The 18,396-nt window shown below is 45.8% G+C and overlaps 1 protein-coding gene and 1 pseudogene across 3 annotated transcripts in view; one reads left to right on the forward strand and one right to left on the reverse strand.

The window, feature by feature from the left end:
- The window catches only part of OGA (O-GlcNAcase), a 59,416-nt gene that overhangs the window by 18,308 nt on the left and 22,712 nt on the right, over positions 1-18,396 (reverse strand). For all 3 annotated transcript variants that reach the window (XM_085874926.1, XM_085874919.1, XM_085874937.1), the window contains exons 6-10: positions 5,068-5,166; positions 4,196-4,480; positions 3,935-4,084; positions 3,687-3,830; positions 517-680 (exon numbers count right to left, since the gene is read on the reverse strand). In XM_085874926.1, coding sequence (XP_085731052.1) covers positions 517-680; positions 3,687-3,830; positions 3,935-4,084; positions 4,196-4,480; positions 5,068-5,166 — 842 coding nt within the window. The remainder of the gene's footprint in view (positions 1-516; positions 681-3,686; positions 3,831-3,934; positions 4,085-4,195; positions 4,481-5,067; positions 5,167-18,396) is intronic.
- Positions 9,738-15,484, forward strand: LOC147034008 (uncharacterized; annotated as a pseudogene).

The following is an 18,396-nucleotide window of genomic DNA, read 5'->3' on the forward strand; positions in this document are numbered from 1 at the left end:
ATTGCAATGATTTTTTTTAAAAGACAAAAGCTGGTAGGGAAGCCAGTTTTTCTCCTCCTTAAATCCGATACCTTGGGTGGCCTGCAAAAGTATTCATCCCCCATCATTTATGCCACATTTAGATGAATTACGAATTATGAAGAAAAAAAATTTCCAAATGAACTTTTTTATTCATAACTGAAGAGATAATACGAAACCAAAACTAATATTAACCTCAGGTGACCTCAAAATGTGAAAAACTTTGGAGGGGGAGGGGGGGTGAATACTTTTGCAGGCCACTGTATGCAAGTCGTCAAAAACTACTGCACCAGTCTGAAAACCCAGAAACAGTTGTTTCTTTAACCTGTTGGAAAAATTATCAATCTTTATACAGTTTAGAAGAATCCATTCCATTTGTGGTACTGCTTGCAGTTGAAGCACTCTGGTCCTCAAAATGTGGAATAACAAAAATGGCAATGACATCACTGAGGAACAAGTTCCAGAAATCTCATTTACTTCCATTTCAACAAAACGTACCTGTTGTGTCACGTTTCTCGATATTCTATCGATACTATTCTCACGATCAGTGTCCATGGGCTTTGGCCCTTCCACTGCCCGCACTCCATCCTGTTCTGCCACAGCATCACCGACCTTAAATGACGCAGTCTCCATCGGCTCCTCGTCTCGACTTGTACTGGAACCTGTCATGGAACACAACTAATTTGTAAAAAGTTGACGACCACTTCTTTGCCACTAAGTGACTCGGTTATGATGAAGCGTCATTCAAATTGAAGTTTTCTCGAGTGAGAAAAAGAAGAAATGAATGAAGACAAAATGAGTAAAAATATCGGCCCAGAAATGCCAAGAAAGTGTCAACGAAAGATGAGGGAGAGGAGGAGGAGGAGGAGGAGGAGTAGGAGGAGGAGGAGGAGGAGGAGGAGAGAGGGAGAAAATGGTATTTTTGGACATACAATGTAAAGCAGAAAACAAACTGCAACTTTACGACTGAGTTTATCAAACAAAAATGAATGAGTCAATATCTGATGAGTAAAAATGCAAGAGAAGGCCAGTACTTGACGAAAAAGATTGAAAGCCATAACAGCAAATTGGTTAAATTCCCACCCTAATCTTATCCAGGAAGGATTATCAAGTTTCACTGAAAATATAATAACTAGAGAAGTCATAGAAAACCTTACCCCACACAGTATTGAGAAAACAAGGACATGTGGAAGGTCTATGAGCGGCGAATTTAATTGACAGAACATTTTATCCAAGTACTACTAAATGAAAGGTTTTTGAAATTGCCAAAAAGGTGATTTGTTTGTAGTGGTTAAGTATGCAATTCGACTTAAATAAAATAAAGATTTTAAAGGTGGTAGAAAAAAACTTTCGGAAGTTTACCGCTGCAACGTTTTTTTACATCACCTTATTTAACACGTTACATTAATTATTTGTACTTGTTGTTTGTTTCCTTTATGACGTCCTTAAAAACAGCAAGTTTCCTGTTTGGAAGCGCTATCGAGATAAGATGCTGTACAATTTGCTAAATTCAGAGCCCAAGTACTGCTAAACTGCAGGTTCATGTTCCGATTAATGTTCAAAATATAACATTCATTTCATACCAAGTTGTTCCTTGATCATAAACTGACGTTTGCAGACAGACATACAGAGAGACATACAAAGTGATTCAATTGCTTATCCCAACTTTTTGCTTTGCGTGTGTGGGGTAATAAAGCAATGATGATCAAGTCTCAACACCTCATTGCAATATTGCAAGCTAGAATGTAAATATCAGTGTCAACAGAGTCCTTCTTTTGATATAAAGTCAAAAGTTAAGTTCGTATGGAAGGGTTCGCTCAGAGTTAATCCCAAGTTTTGAGAGCTGAGGTCTGTATGAATACAGGTTAGATTGTCAGCACCTCATTGAAGTAGATTCGTCCGCGATGATCAATGACGAGATGGAGTAAGTCCATGTGAACACGGCACAAGCACTTGGTTGACGGTGTTACGATACTTGGTCCTCGCTTATGAATGTCTGCACACATTCTCATGGCAACTAATCACATGATCCGCCACCACACGTAAACTAACACTCTCTTGGCTATCTGGCCTGCAATAAATATCTTAAATCAACGTCAAAACTTTACTATAGATCGAAAGTTTTTGTGAATTGAAGGAGACAAGTTACAACGAACTATCTGTGTGAACACAGCTCGAGTCATGTTGTACTTCATCTTTGCAAAAAAAAAAACGTTTCCCTGGGTCATGAACCAGGGGTCAAATCCAAAAAAATGGTTACATATTTCATGCATCCCCCAATGTTACACACACAAAGTATTTAAAATGTGCCCGCAATAGCATTTTTTGGTATTTGACCTTTTTACCCCAGCCGAGAGTCCAAAGCAGTGGGGAAGAAATTATACCGCTCTCTTTCCATGTGGTGATCATAACTACCAAGTTTGGTGAAGTTCTGCACAATCGTTTAGGAAGAGATAGCAAGGCGGACAGACAGATGGACAGAAGGACGGAGGCAATTATAATATGAGGATTTGCAATAAAAAACATAAATAGAAAAAAAAATTCCAGATCCGGAAACTTCACCAAAATCAAATCAATTCGTCCTCGTCACACACCCAACCTGTCCACCAAATTTCGCCTGAATCCATCAACAACTTTTTGAGATATCCTGCACATAAACAAAGAAGACTACGTCGTGCAGAGCACGATACTTGCAAAATCCAGAAAACAAATTTGACCTTAACAATAATTAGTGGTTGAATTCAATGATCAAATATGCAAATCCTCTTCAAATTTCAAGTCAATCGGATGAAAATTGACAATTTTAGAAATTCGACATGTCGACTTTTTAGCCCACGTTGACTTTTTGACCTCAAAATCAATTGGTGTCTTGCATATGACCAATTCTACCATTTGGTGACGTTTCATGAAGATTGGTTTGAAATTGTGACCTGCAAGCGATTGATCGACAGACAGACAGACAAGCCGGTAGGCGGACATGGGTAGTCGATCAAGTCGAATTTAGTCGTTTTTCAGCCGTTACTAGCCAACAAAAGTGTCCATAGAAACGGTTCTCTCAAACATAACTAGGACATACCATGAACCTACCATACCAGTTTCATGTATATCTGACTCATAGTCTCTGAGATATAACGAACTTCGTTTTTTTATTGTTTTCGACCAGGGTTCATTCAAAGTCTATCTTCTCCGACAGTTTTCATAGGATCCGGCTGGAAATTTTTGACAATATGGCTGATTGTACTGCCCACAGTTGCTCGTGGCCCGATTTTTGATTTTCGAAAAAAAAATTGAGACTTTTGAAAATTTCAAACGTCCGTTGCTAGGCAATGGATGGGTCCATAGCATCGGTTCTCATTTGCACACAACTAGGTCATGGTATGAACCTACCAACCAAGTTTCATCAAAATCGCCATTGTAATAACGGAGCACTGGACCGAACAGACATACATACAGACAGACATACATATCGACGGAAATACTGATAAGGGTAGACTAGATCGACTACCCAACAGAATAACGCTCGCGACCAACCAATATACTTGAACAATCTTCAATTTTCGTAAGAAACAGAAAGAGAGACAGTGGTGAAAACAACCTCCGTCCATCACAGAGAGCCAAGGTAACAAATACCAAATGAAAGATAACTGGGAGTAAGAGCAGTTGGGTACCAGGAGACGATGAGTTTATGGACGTGATGGGATGCGTATAAACTGTGGTGTTGAACGTCTCAGAAGGTGCTCGAGGCCCAGACACAGAAAGCCTCGGGGTGATCGCGACTTGGCTTCCGCTTCGCGGTGCAATTACAGCAGCAGCTGCGGTATGTGTACAGGAGGAGAATATAAAAAGGCTCCAATGGCTACACTACCAAAAATGTCAACACAGAAAATGCTCAAAGTAAATGCTGACTGCTCCACACCAGCAGGCCTGAGGCCAAAGTCTTGCAGCCAATCGGTGAGAGCAAGGCGCAGGGCAGCACGTGGGCTGTACAGGAAATCGGTTTCTAGTTCTTCATCACTGCCCTCATTCTCAAGTTTTATCTGCACTGCCACGGCACTGTCTTCACTCTCTACAAAGGAACACAAAGGCAAAATGAGAAGGAAATTCTTCATGACCGTCTTCAGGTTTTATTTCATTCCAAATATTATCACACTTCACCCATACGAGCTCCCAAACATACCCAAGACAGCATCCTTGCGGACACCATGCATGTTCGATCTGTACCAGGTGGCCAGTGTGTGGATAGCCACATAGTTTGCCTCAAATTCACAATTGGGATTGGTGAGAACACCGCCGAGCCGCGGTATCAGCTCTGTGGAGCGGCCCTTGAATGGACCAAGAAAGAGCCTCTTCTGGTCGTAGTCATTGGCATGTATATTGTCCCAGATAACTGGTCGTCTCTTTATCATCTTGGAGACCTCCTCAATAGACTCCAAGGAGACCTCCTTGGACACCACTTTGGGTCCTGATGGAATGAAATGCAAATAGCCATCAATATCAAGAAAACACCATTATTCAACAGCCAAAATGCATCAACATATAGCTTTAAAGAGGTGATCCGCAGATTAAGTGTGCAGGGAAATCGTTGAGAAAGGGATGGTTTTAAAAAAAGTGTCAAAGCAGAAGGCGGAATAAGAGAAGGTTGGAAGGAGGTACAAGTATCAGGGAAAATGGAAAATATATGGGTCAAAGAGAGAAGGGAGACAAAAATTATGCCATTTTGCATTCAAAACATGTAGGTTTTTAAATGTTTGAGTAAAAATAAGTCAGGACGACCCCCTTATACAATCAAGGTTATTTCATGAACAAACAAAAAAAAAAACAACCTTTGAGCCGTCTCGTCTGGGTTTGATTCCCATCCCAACTATAAACTGCCACCTTGGTGTTATGCAGGCAAGGGCATTAAACCAATGTGTGTGCCACACTTCAGAGAGACGAAGCATGAACAGAACTGAATTTAGATGAAACATCAAGTTCTACATATTTAAACGAGGTGAACAAATGTGAAGAGGTTGTGATGAGCATATCTTACACCACCTCTTGCTTGCTTACCCGTCCAGAGAACATCAATTCCTGGCAGCAACTTCTCTCCAACCGTTTGCAGGTAGGGTGACTGTATTACACTGGGAAAGCTCAGTGAGCCACAATACTCTGCCACACAAATACAAACAAACATTAAATTAGAGATTCTAATCTCTGAAGGAGAGAAATAATAACAATGACACCAAAACCAAAAAGAGTAGTGATTTGGACCCAAAAATAATCAGACATTACATTTTATTTTTTTCCCATTTCATCAATATAACAGCAAAGCATTCATTTTTCCTTTAACACTACAAGTACTGACTCCCTATGGGGGCAGCATTTGGGGAGGCGGGGGGGGGGGTGAGGGCAGGTAATAGTTTTTAGGATTTATAATTGGTAACAACATAGCAGAATACCTGCCTCATGGGTGATCTTGTTCCAAGAGTGCAACATATCCTTCTGACACATCAATATATTTCGGCAGTGTAGAGACAACAGACCGATACCTCAATCACTCCCAAAATATAAAATAACCTGGGTTGCATAGGTGAAGCAAAAACATGCGTACTGCTTATGTGCACATATAATACATCGTGGTTATATAGCTCGGATAATTCCAACTGCACACCCCTCCCTCCAAAGAAAGAAAATAGAAACATTGTTCAAAAACTTGATGGAATCAAACAAAACTTGCACAAGCACACCTTAAGGTTGCCCTCATTAATGCCTGAAAGTTTCAGCTTCCTCAGTCAAATCCTTCTGTAGTAGTAGATGAAACATTACATACATACATACATACATACATACTGCTGTGTGGAGAGAGGGGTGGGGAGAGGGGGAAGAGCATTCCTCCCCTCACCACCCCCACCCTCTCTCCATACAGCAGTATGTATAACATGGTCCGTGTGTTTCGAGTAGGTTCGATTGTCATGTAACAGGGGCCTGTCAGAGTAAGTCGTTTCGTTACACATGAAACTGAGGAGGCAGCGTATATAATTTATAGACAGGATAGTCAAGGTCAATATATATATATATATATATATATATATATATATATATATATATATATATATATATATATATATATATATATATATATATATTGTTGCGAATTCTGGCCCGTCTGGCGCACGATCGGCCACGTGACTCGAATCGCGACCGCGTCGCCCACCGGACCCTCTTTGAACTATCGCCAAGGAGCTAGTCACGGGTGGGGGTTTAACCTCACCACAACCCAGTCCGCATTCTACCCGCGCGAAATAGGGTGAATCGCCGAAAGTCGATATACCTAAGTACTCGCACGGGTAACCTACTGAGGGGTTGTACCACGCCACAGGTCTACTCCAGGCACGAACCGCTTAAGCGGCTCGTTCCGTGCTACAGGGATAACCGAGCGGAGTTATCATCGACCTTGATGGTTCATATTAGTTACCGGGTGTTTTAAACCCACTACCAATCCCTTACGTGATGCAAGATGGAGATTCAACAAAGGAAAGGACGAAGCGAAACGGGGGAAAAATTGGACAAGCACATTTAATGCGTGACACACGGAAGCACGTATTTCCAGTCAGCAACAATCATACACGTACGTACAGGCAAATAGAAGCAAAAGTAATACGACCAACTAAAGCAATGTACAAGCACTTGATCAGTTTTACTTGTCGGACTGGCGCCACAAACACACATACAAAAGCCCAAAGAAAATAAGAACCTCCCTTGTTGCGGCCGGTGAACCGTCTCCGGCACTCTCCGTGTCCGCTCTCGCAGGTCCACCTCAGGCCGCCTGCGTCGCCCTCCGTCTGCGTCTCCCACCAATAGGCCTCGCCGGGCCACGAGCGCAGGGACGAACGAGGAGGAAGGGAACGCGAGTTGGTTTGCGGATCAACCATCACGAGGAGAGAGCATACGGGAGGACCAGAGATATCCAAGAGGAAGGAACGCATTCACCAAGGGCCGAAGAAGAGAAGAGAAGAGAATGCGCCCCGCCCGTGTCCGTCCTTTATGGAGCGGGGCTCTGCCCTTCGCTCCGCCCCGTTTTGGGCTCCACCCCCCTTCTGGGAGCCTCCCAAAAAGGGGCGTGCCTCCCTCCCGTCCGCGTCACACCGCGCGTCTACCAATCGGGAGCGAGCTGCCCCACCCCTCCGCTTCACACCAAGCACGGGGAAAAATGGCGGGAAAAAAAACCCCACAGGCTTCACAAGTGGTTTTGTTCTGCCAATCCTTTTCGGACGGTTTCCGTGGTGCGGAAACCGTCTTACCGTGGTCTGCGGAGGATGGCGTTCATAAGCGGGGGTAGTGGCGAAGATGGTGGTGATTGTTGTGGGGGTGGTGTGACGTGGTGGGCGTTGTGGCGTAGTTAGTGGCGGTTGTTTGCGTGGAGGTTTGTGGCAATGGTGGCTCAAAATAACGATAGATAAAGAAAAACGGCTAACTCAAGCGTCGCAGCCCGAATGAATCACACATATTCCCTCTAAACAACGGGTGTGGGCTAACTACACATGAACTTATCGATATATCTCACCTGAGGACCCTTTATGGTGTATTGCAAATTTCCACAGCCGTAACAATATATATATATATATATATATATATATATATATATATATATATATATATATATATATATATATATATATATATATATATATATATATATATTGTTGCGAATTTGCGCCCGCCGGCGTGCGAACGACCGCGTGTAGTCAAAAGCGGCCACCTCGCCCACCGGAACGGACAATTCAGTTGTGACCCTCCGGGAACTACCGCCCGGAGCCAGTCACGGGTGGGGGTTTAACCTCACCACAACTCAGTCCGCATTCTACCCGCGCGAAATAGGGTCCGATCGCCAAACGGTAGATTTACCTCAATACTTGCGCGAGTAGCGTACCGAGGAGTTGTACCACGCCACAGGTCGACTCCGGACACGAACCGCTTTAGCGGCTCGTTCCGTACTACAGGGATAACCGAGCGGAGTTATCGTCGACCTTGACGGTTCCAATTATTTACCGGGCATTTTAACCCCACTATCAATCCCTTACGTGATGCAAGATGGAGATTCAATAAAAGGAAGGAGATGAAGCAAAGCGGGAAACAGTTTAACAAGCAATGCACATTTATTTCGGAAACACGGAAGGCACGTATATTACAGTCAAAACAAAATGCAACAAATAACAGTCAAGACAAAAGCAATACGACCGAATAAAAGGGCAATTATTTACAACACTTATACAGTTCTACTTGTCAGGACTCAGCACCACATCACTCATTCCAAAAAGCAAAGGAAAGAAAGCCACCCTCACAGGCAAGGAGGCAGGCAGGCCCGTGGACCAAATGTGCGTGGAACCTGGAGGAGCGGCCAGGTCCACGAGACCAAGAAGGTCTTTCCCGCGTCCTCGTGATGCGATGGCGGACAAGCCGCAATGTCCGCGCCGCTGCGCCCCGACTCCGTGCCCCTGGCGTGGTCGGCGAGCCCTCTCCGGCGTGCTCCGCACAAGCAGTTTGGTTGGCACCACGATTAGGGTGGGGAGGAACGGGGCCCCCCGGCACTATCTCAGCGCGGATGGGGGGGGGGAAATTGCTGATGCTCAGGGTCGGGAGAGGAATGGCTGGCTGGCTTGGACCCCGCGACGAGACGGCACCAACGACGAGACGAGCGACCCCCACACCGCAACCTCGATGCCGACCGCCGTATTCACTCGACTCGAACTCTTCACTCGCCCCGACCAGCCGCCTGCAACTGAACCGCGCGAGTCGCCTTGTGCTCGAGTCTTTATAGGCTGCAGGAGGAGCCTATATGAAAATTTCAGGATCAAAACGCGATTGGAGGCGGGGCCACGCCACCCTCTGTTCAGCCATTGGTGTGGCAAAAAGGGGCGTGAGCCTTTTATGATCCGAATTCCTCTCGTAAAGAATCCACATTCATCGCGATTGGAGGCGGGGCCATAACCACCCAACGCTCGCCCATTGGACGGAGAAAAAGGGGGCGTGAAGCCTTCCTGATCCGGATTTCTCCCACGGAAAGGCCGCCATTCGCGCTCGTGGCTCGATGCGTTTGGCACCAATCCCCGAACGGGCCCGAGACAGCACGATGTTTGGTGTTGACTGGTGGTGTGGTCGATGGTTGTAGAAGGAGATAGGCGAAGATGGTGGGGGTTTGCTGTGGTGGTTTAGTGGTTGGCAGGTGTCGTTTGGGAATGGCGGTGAAGGGATGTTTGCGGGATGGAGTTGTGAAGGTAAAGGTAGTGGCCGTTTGCTTTGTTGGCGGCTTAATGGTCAAAATAACAATAGAGAAAGAAAAATGGCTAACTCAAAGCGTCGCAGCCCGGATGAATCACACATATTCCCTCTATACAACGGGTTTGGGCTAACTACACATGAACTTACCGATACATCTCACCTGAGGACTCTTTATGGTGTAATGCGAATTTCCACAACTGTAACAATATTTATGTCAACACGTTTGTGGGTGGGATCAGATGAGGATGTCCAATCACAATGTGTCACACACTTCACAAAAGCTTCACGCTCTCTCTGGCCGGTGTGTGGAAGTGTGTCATGTGCTGTGGAGCCCAGAAGAAGCAACGTGTATTTATTTTTTATTGGGGTCAACCCATGGGTAGGATAGCCTGAAGTAGGACTCCACCTAGGACAGAGAAAGAGGAGGAAGAAGAAGGGCCTGGAGATGCGAGAAAGCCAACATGAGAGCTGCGGGCGTGCAGGAGGACTCAAGTGTGAAGAAGAAGCACGCAAAACGACCCCTCAGGGAAATAGGACAAAGGGGAGCTGAGAGGATGGACACCAGAGCTCCCGTTGTGCAGGATCAGAAAAGGAGGGCTTGTTCAGTGCACGAGGGCTTGTTCAGAGTGAAAGCCCCAACGTGCCAATCATTGTTGGCTTACTTTGTCACTGGCTTCCAGAGCGGATCGCTTCTTTGTCGCATCATTGCCTTCCACACTGCAGATCATAGTCAAAAGAAAGTCCTCACCTGCATTTTTAATGGTTGTACAAGTGTGATCTGTGGCACCCAGTGTGGGTTAGGTTTTATTTATTTCTTACTATTTCCTTGTACATACATAACTGCTCATCTCGTTTACCATTTCCCCATATTCAATTAAAAGTATAGCTTATCACAAGGGTTGCATTCCCACAAAAGCTTGTGATAAGTGAAACTGCATTTAAACGAAAAAGGTTTTCCCAAAGAAACCCATGTATTGAAGGGGGGAATGAGTTTTTGGCCAGGAATTTTGAGTACCTGGGGTGGTTTTTCAGGCATTTACACAAATAAATTGAAACCAGACATTAAATAGATACGAAACATTATATATTATTAAACATTAGACAACAAACAAACTTTGTACTCTCCGAGTGGAAGCAACACTTTCTTTCACAGAGATTGAATGAACGGAGTTTAAAGTCTCAGTAGGTGATGAACGGAGGGAAATACTGTTGTGGGGCTGGGTGTCGGTGGCGAGCACGACCGCTAGGCGAAGCAGTAGAGTCAGCTCCACCAAACACCCAGAATCTAGATCATGCTTCTCGGAGAACTTCGAGAGGCACGGGTTCCTTACAGGACCGTGGTCACCAATATTTTGACGGCGTGAGGTAGGGTCTACTTGTCTAACTCCAATTTACCTAAGTTCTCACGCCATCCAACTACCAGGGAAACCACACCCTCGGCCGACTCTGTCCGATCCGAGTCGTGGTAACGGCTCGGATCCGGCGTAACCGAGCGGAGTTACCAGAGCCGCCGGACCAAATACACAATTTGCCGCTTCCCAATTTCCCAACACGCACCGTGCTAAGCCAATGAAAGAAACACAGAAACAAGCTGGTACATTCAACAATCGGGAAATTTATTTACAATGGGGAGGGAAGGGAACATACAAAGAGCAGTTATCACGACTAAAGCAAAGCAAATAATGTACAAGGAACACAGGCACTTAACAGTTTCTACTTATAGACGGGGCCCAAGGGCGCGCGCGCACGCACGCACGCACGCACGCGCGCACACGCGCACACACGCACACACGCACACACGCACACACACACCAAAAGAAGATGGACCTCGAGGTCTTTCTTCGAGGTTTCCAGCTCAAGGGAAGATGAGCTGGAAACCAGAGCTATCTTGGACCTGTCCACCTCGTGTGGTCTTTGACGTCCTGGACCGGCGGGACGCGAACCCGCAACCACGATGCCACTCCAAGTACCCGAGACGGAGGGTGAAGGGCGGACGCCAACCAGCGCGGTCGAGGCAGCGAGCACCAGCAGGCAAGACCAGGCGATCCGGCAGACCAAAAACCAACAACTCTCCCAGTCGTATCACGCCGAACAATTATTCACTCCTTCTCCAGAGGGGAGGAGCTGCCTCCTCCGACCCGCTCTCCCTCACTGGACGGTTTTGGCGCGCAAATGCGCTCGTCGCCCCCGTGATTGGCCAAAAGGGGCGCCAAGCCCGCTGATTGGACCGGGGGGGGGGGGCGTGGCGGGCATCATGGCGGAGCGCCCCTCGAACAGGAAGAGCAGTAACATTGTCCTGCGTTGGCTCTCATTGGCCGACCGACGGCAAACTCGCTCGCATCTTTGATTGTGCGAGAGAGATGCCAAGTCCTTTATGAACTCCGCCCACCACGAACGTTATGGCGTCAGGATGGAGCAAAGGTGTTGTTGTAGTTGTAAGTGATGTAAAAATGTAAAAGAAAACCCTGACTATCAAAATAACTCCGCAGCGCACAAACATTTAATTCCCATTATAGTGTAGTAGATAGTAGAAAAATTGTGCAAATTATGATACAAGCATCAAATTTGGCATTTCTGTTCTGCAGGGATTTCTGATCAAATCTGCCCGATTGGCCATTTGAAAATCCAAGATGGCGGCCATTTTTCAAGATGGCCGCTAAGTTAGCCTCCCGAAGTTGACTTTTTGCTTAGAAGTATTTGTATTTGTTTCGTTTGCATGATGTAAGTGTGGATTCCTATGTTTTCAAGCCTGCTGGAGTGGATTTTCCTATTTTTAAAGCCCCCTGACACACTTTTTCTCATTTTGCACATTTGTTTATGATTTTCATACGTTTGCATGACTTAACATGTATGTAGTAGTAGCTCCTTATGCATGGGGTGTAGCGGTGTAGTGTTTGAGGTAGTACCTTTGTTGCAGGAGTCAGCCACATCCCTTGGATGGACAAATGGCACTGGTCCTCATCACTGGCCCAACTCTCATCTATGGCTCCAAAAAGTTGCTAGTGCACGGCATCGGCCAAACCCTGGTAAACCGCGTTGGCTCGCGGGCTAAACTAGATGAGGGTAGCACACAGAAGATGTCTGCATGTGATGGAGTACATCGAGCTCCAAATTTTCAAAGTGCACGAAGTTGATGAAACAGATGTGCTGATTGAATCCAGGCCACTTACCAGTCCTTTAATCAACATTTCCAGTTCATCGCCAAGTAATAATTTATTGAAGGAGTGATTGTCGGGCACTACTAAGGCACATTGGTGACATCACTGCTGTGAAACTCAGCATGGGGTTCAGTGTCAGCTAAGTAAGAATTGTATGTTGGCATCATTGTTGGCATCATACTGCAACAACTTACTAGTGTCCCAAATGTTGCCTAATCAACCCCGGATCAGTTAGGGAGCCGCACCTGAATCTACAGGACGTGCCAGCACGGAAGAGCTGAGCCAAAGATAACAGGGCTTCAGTTATCTGGATGGTGTACAGGTCGCACGGGACTTATGACACTGGATGAACGATCGGACTAGGTGTAGGGCAGATGCATAAACCTAGTTGTATCCCATACAGGAAAGTGTCCATTATACATGTACAGGGTGGTAAAAGGATAAACCCTCGACCCTGAACGTCATACTGGCAATGGACGTAAGTTCAACTAGTAAATCATAGAACACTGTCTGGACAAAGGGTTGCCTATGTCAGGAGGTTAAGAAAGAAGATCTAAAGTTCCCCTAGGCCAATCCTACCAAAAGAGGAGATGATGGGTATATGAACTTGGCAAGGAATATTCCTCTGTTTCACTCACTCAATGCACTACCAATCAAGCTAGACCCTACAAGACTTGACGAAGGTGGTGGGATAGAGGAAACCTTGAGACAAAACAAGGCACTATATCATGAGAGTTGCAGGCTTCTATTTAACAACACAAAGTTACACAGAGCTGAAAAAGATCAATCCCTGCAGGTGCTAGTGATGAGGGCAGTAGAAGTAAGATCCCACGAAAGGTCCAATAAGCTAAAACACAAGAATGTTTTCTTTGCAAAACCCAAGGGGGTGAGATTAGAGAAGCAATGACAATGAAATTGAATAAGAGAATAAACAAATGTGCAAAAACACTCAGTGATAGAAAACTCCTTGCCAAACTGAGTGTAGGAGATGTCGTAGCACAAGAACTGAAATATCACCCTGCCTGCTTGGTGGCACTGTATAACCGAGAACGAGACTACCTGAAGGCTCAGGAGCAAGAGAAAGCACAGGAGCACTGGAAGAAAGAATATCCAATTGCTTTCTCCAGGCGAGTCACCTACATTAGTGAGATGAAAACTGCCAGTGATAGTACAGATCCACCCATTTTCAGGCTTGCTGATATGACCATGCTTTAGAAGCAGAGGCTGGAGCAGCTTGGTGTTGAATCGCCTGATGTTCATCCTACTTGACTTAAGGACCAGCTGCTTTTTCACATCTCCAAGCTGCAAGCTCATCGCCAAGGACGAGATGTTCTGCTGGCTTTTGAGAATGATGTAGGCTCAATCCTCACACAAGCATCCAAGTACGGTGAAGCGATCCATCGAGCGAAAGCTGCTGGGATAATAAGACGAGACATGCTCCATCAAAAGTCGCATTTCAGCAGTACGTTTCACGACACAGACCTAGAACAGGCTGTACCACCATCACTTCTGCAATTTGTATGCATGGTCACACATGGCGCAGACATCAAGTCCCAACTCCAGCATGGAGCATCGAAATCTGACCTTTCTATATCACAGCTCCTGCAGTACAACTGCTTTGCCAAGTACAAGGAAGGAACGGATGTCCACAGGCATTCCGAGGACCGTGAGACACCTTTTGCAGTCTACGTTGGCCTGTATGTGTTTGCCAAGACGAGGAAGAAACAACTCATTGACATGCTCCATGAGAATGGGCTCAGCATATCATACGACAGAGTCCTAGAAGTCTCAGCCCAGTTAGGAGAAGCAGTTGTTGCACGGTATGTGGAAGATGGAGTCATCTGTCCCCCAGTCTTGAGAAAGCAGTTATTCACAACTGCAGCAGTGGACAACATAGATCATAATCCGACTGCGACCACAGCTCAAACATCCTTCTATGGCACAAGTGTGTCCATTTTCCAACATCCAAGCACTGAAAATGCTGGCGATGAACGTGAGCTGCTCACACTGGAGTCAGAAATGAAGGTGAAGAACGTTCCAGAGCTTCCAGAAACATTCACCAATTTCAGCCAGCATCCAACATTGATTCGTGATCTTGACCTGCAGAGGCTGGAGAGATTAGTTGTCCTCATGTATGACAGATCAAGCGCAGCCACTGGTGTGGACGGAGCAAGACTGGATCTCTTTGCCCGCAAGCAGAGGCCGTACAACTCAATTCCACCAACACAGGCAGCCCTCGGAGAACATGCAAAGCGTGCGGCCTATCAGGCTGGGATCATCTGGGGCCAGGCAACCATCTCCAATCCAGACACGAGCAGTCCCGCTGAATGGGGATGGACACAAAAAGGAGAGACGTGGCAGATATGTTGGACAACACTACCCCCTATTGCAGCCAGCTGTCAGGAACTGACCAAGTGTTCCTGTAAGAAAGGTTGCAACCGGAGATGCAAGTGATTTCAGTCAGGGCTCCCCTGCACAGCACTCTGCAGCTGCAGATGGACAGTAGCAGCTGGAGGAACATTCGCATGGTATGCATAACTTTGAACATTTACTAGCCAGGGCCCGGTTGCAGAAAGGCCTTAGCTTCATATAACAATCATTAAAGTGGTGCAAAATCAGAAAAAAGTGTGTGTCAGAGGGCTTTAAAAACAGGAAAATCCACTCCAGCAAGCTTGAAAACAGGAATCCACACTAAGATCATGCAAATCGGACAACTACAAATACTTCTAAGCAAAAAGTCAATTTCGGGAGACTAACTTGGTGGCCATCTTGAAAAATGGCCACCATCTTGGATTTTCAAATGACCAATCAGGCAGATTTGATTAGAATCCCCTGGAGAACAAATGTGCCAAATTTGATGCTTGTATCATCATTTGCACGATTCCTCTCAAAAATTGCTGTTATCCGCCCCACTATTAGACTAGGGACGGGACCCTAACTAGAAACACGTACTGACCGATATAACTGGTCTATAGGGACTCTGGCTGTTGTGTGCAGTAAGCCTCCAGATTTGTAACAACACATCAGCAGCAAAGGGAAACAAACAGTGAATGGAAGCACATACTCCAGGATCGTAATATCCATGTATTAATTTGAAGTGCAAGGCAAAGCAGGCGAGTGACTGCAGATCGATTTACTGTAAATCTCAACCTGGGGTGAGAGCAGCCAATTTCATAATAAACGGTCCTTCAAGAACTCCACAGAGCAGGATACCAGTTGGATTGCAGTGCACAAATCGCTCATTACATCTGGCAATTCACATTTGTGAGTCCAGTGGTGCAAAGAGCACAAGAAATGGAATGCTGAGCAATGGAGAAATGTAATATGGTCAGATGAATCATCCTGCAACATGTTCTCGACCAACGGACGAGTGCACATATGGCGCCAACCTAAAGAACTCTGCAACCCTGGATGTTTGGTGACAATGAAAGTTCTGATGGTTCTGTAATGTTGTGGTGCGCGTTTTCCGAGCATGCTTTGAGTGCAGTCATTCCCTTAGAAGGCAAGGCCAATGCCAATCACTCCTTAATACTACTGAGCGATCATCTTCACCCCATGTTGCAGCATTTCTTTCTTGCCAGGAAGGGTGTGTTCCAGGATAACAATGCCCCCATACACAGAGCATGTGTGGTTTCCCAATGGTTTGATGAGCATGACACTGATGTTATCCATATATTATGGCTTTCTTAGTCACCAGATATGAACCCAATCGAGCATTTATGGAATATTTTGGAACGACGCCCGAGACAGCATTTTCCACCTTCATCAAACAGGTACAAGTTGATTGAATGTCGTGGAAGAATGGTGCTGCCTCCTTCATGAATAATTCCAGACGCTGGTGGGCTGTATGCCATGGCACATACAGGCCGTACGTAGTGACCCAACAGCCTACTAAGTAACTTTACATTGGTGTTTCCATTTTTTTTGGTCACTACCGGAATATCAATTTAAAGGGGACAATTCAATGAATTGTCCACATTTTGAAAACAAAACAATTGGTCTGGTAAACTCAGTCAGAGTTAAAAAAAAAAAAATTTAAATCCAAATTGAGTTAGTTGGACACGTTTTCATCAATCGCCCACGAAAGTATATCTTGCTTTAAATTACCTTATAGCATAGCAGTGATGAGTGCATCTTTATTCCCTCCACCACCGAAGATGGAGGTTATGTTTTCACCCCTCTCTGTCTGTTGGTCTGTCTGTCTGTGTGCAGGATATCTCAAATATACCATCAGAGATGGGGAATCCCCCACCATTGAAAAATAATTGAAATCAGATAAGCAGTTTTCCATTTATGACAAAAAACATTTTTTTCAAGATGGCTGCTCCAGTCGGCCATCTTGGATCTGGCAATGCCCAAAATCAATAGGGTTCTTCCTTTTCAGGTGGTGCATGTGTGACCTGTGGTGTATGGGCATAGAGAGCTGAGGGAGCGTGGAGTAGTTGTGATAATAGTCACGTGATTAGACATGCATATATCTGTACGCGCCCGCTAGAGGCTCAGTGGTGCGCATCCGAGTACGCAATAAACCAGAGTTACAACTACGCTCTCGGCTCGTATCTGTCTGCACCTCGGACACCACATGGCACAAATTTCAAATCGATAAGGCGAACAGTTTATGAGTTATCGCACTCACAGCTATAAATGTTGATGCCCAGCCAGCCAGCCGGACGGACGGACTGCCCCAGTTGGCCATCTTGGATTTCGACTCGGATTCTGCAACCGGTCCAGACGGCATCAGCCCACGTGTCCTCATAGCCTGCTCTTCTGCTCTTGCTCACCCTCTCTCTGTTCTATTCAAACTCTCATTTGCTCAAGGTCATCTGCCATCTGCTTGGAAATCTGCAAACATCACTGCCCTGCATATAAAAGGTGCAAAAACAGATCCCTGCAACTACAGACCAATCAGCCTTCTCCCAATCATCAGCAAGGTTATGGAGATACATCATCGCTTCAGACATTAAATCCTTCCTCTTCTCCAATGGCTTGATTTCCGATCATCAATTTCGTTTCAGACCAGGTCACTCTACCCTGGATATGCTGCTTCTGCTCTCCCATCAATGGATGGAGGTCCTCAATGCCAGAAAGGAAATCCAAGGCGTATCCCTGGACATATCACATGCTTTTGACACAATCTGGCAACCTGTCTTACTCACCAAACTCTCTTCCCATGGTATCGAAGGCCATCTCCACTCATGGCTCGCAGACTTCCTCTCCTGTCGCATTCAACGTGTGGCCCTAAATGGAGTTCTTTCATCCCCTCTTCCTGTGCAGGCTGGAGTTCCTCAAGGTAGCGTTCTGGGCCCTGTTCTTTTTCTGGTTTTCATCAATGATCTCTCCGACTCTCTGGAAAATCCTCTATATCTCTTTGCTGATGACTCCACCCTCTGCCGTACCATCTGTCATCCCTCAGACCGGCAAGCAGCAGATTCTTCGCTCACTGCAGATCTGGATAAAATCACAAACTGGTCCAACACGTGGAACATGTCTTTCAATCCAGACAAATCTCACACTCTCACTATGTCTCTTCGAAAGGACCGTTTAGAAACCCCCCCATCCACTTTCTCAACAATCCTCTGGAAGAAGTCTTTTCTTTCAAGCTTCTGGGTCTCACTATCTGCTATGACGCCATAAATGTTGACGCCCAGCCAGACGGACGGACCGCCCCAGTCGGCCATCTTGGATCCGGCCATGCCCAAAATCAATAGGGTTCTTCCTTTTCAGGTGGTACATGTGTGACCCAAATTTCAAATCGATATGGTGAACAGTTTATGAGTTATCGCACTCACAGCTATAAATGTTGACGCCCAGCCAGCCAGCCGGACGGAAGGAACGCCCCAGTCGGCCATCTTGGATCCGGCCACGCCCAAAATCAATAGGGTTCTTCCTTTTCAGGTGGTACATGTGTGACCCAAATTTCAAATCGATATGGCGAACAGTTTATGACTTATCGCACTCACAG

The sequence above is a fragment of the Eptatretus burgeri genome, chromosome 1, assembly GCF_056783735.1.
Source record: "Eptatretus burgeri isolate ZD-2024b chromosome 1, Ebu_testis_v1, whole genome shotgun sequence".
NCBI classification, from domain to species: domain Eukaryota; kingdom Metazoa; phylum Chordata; class Myxini; order Myxiniformes; family Myxinidae; genus Eptatretus; species Eptatretus burgeri.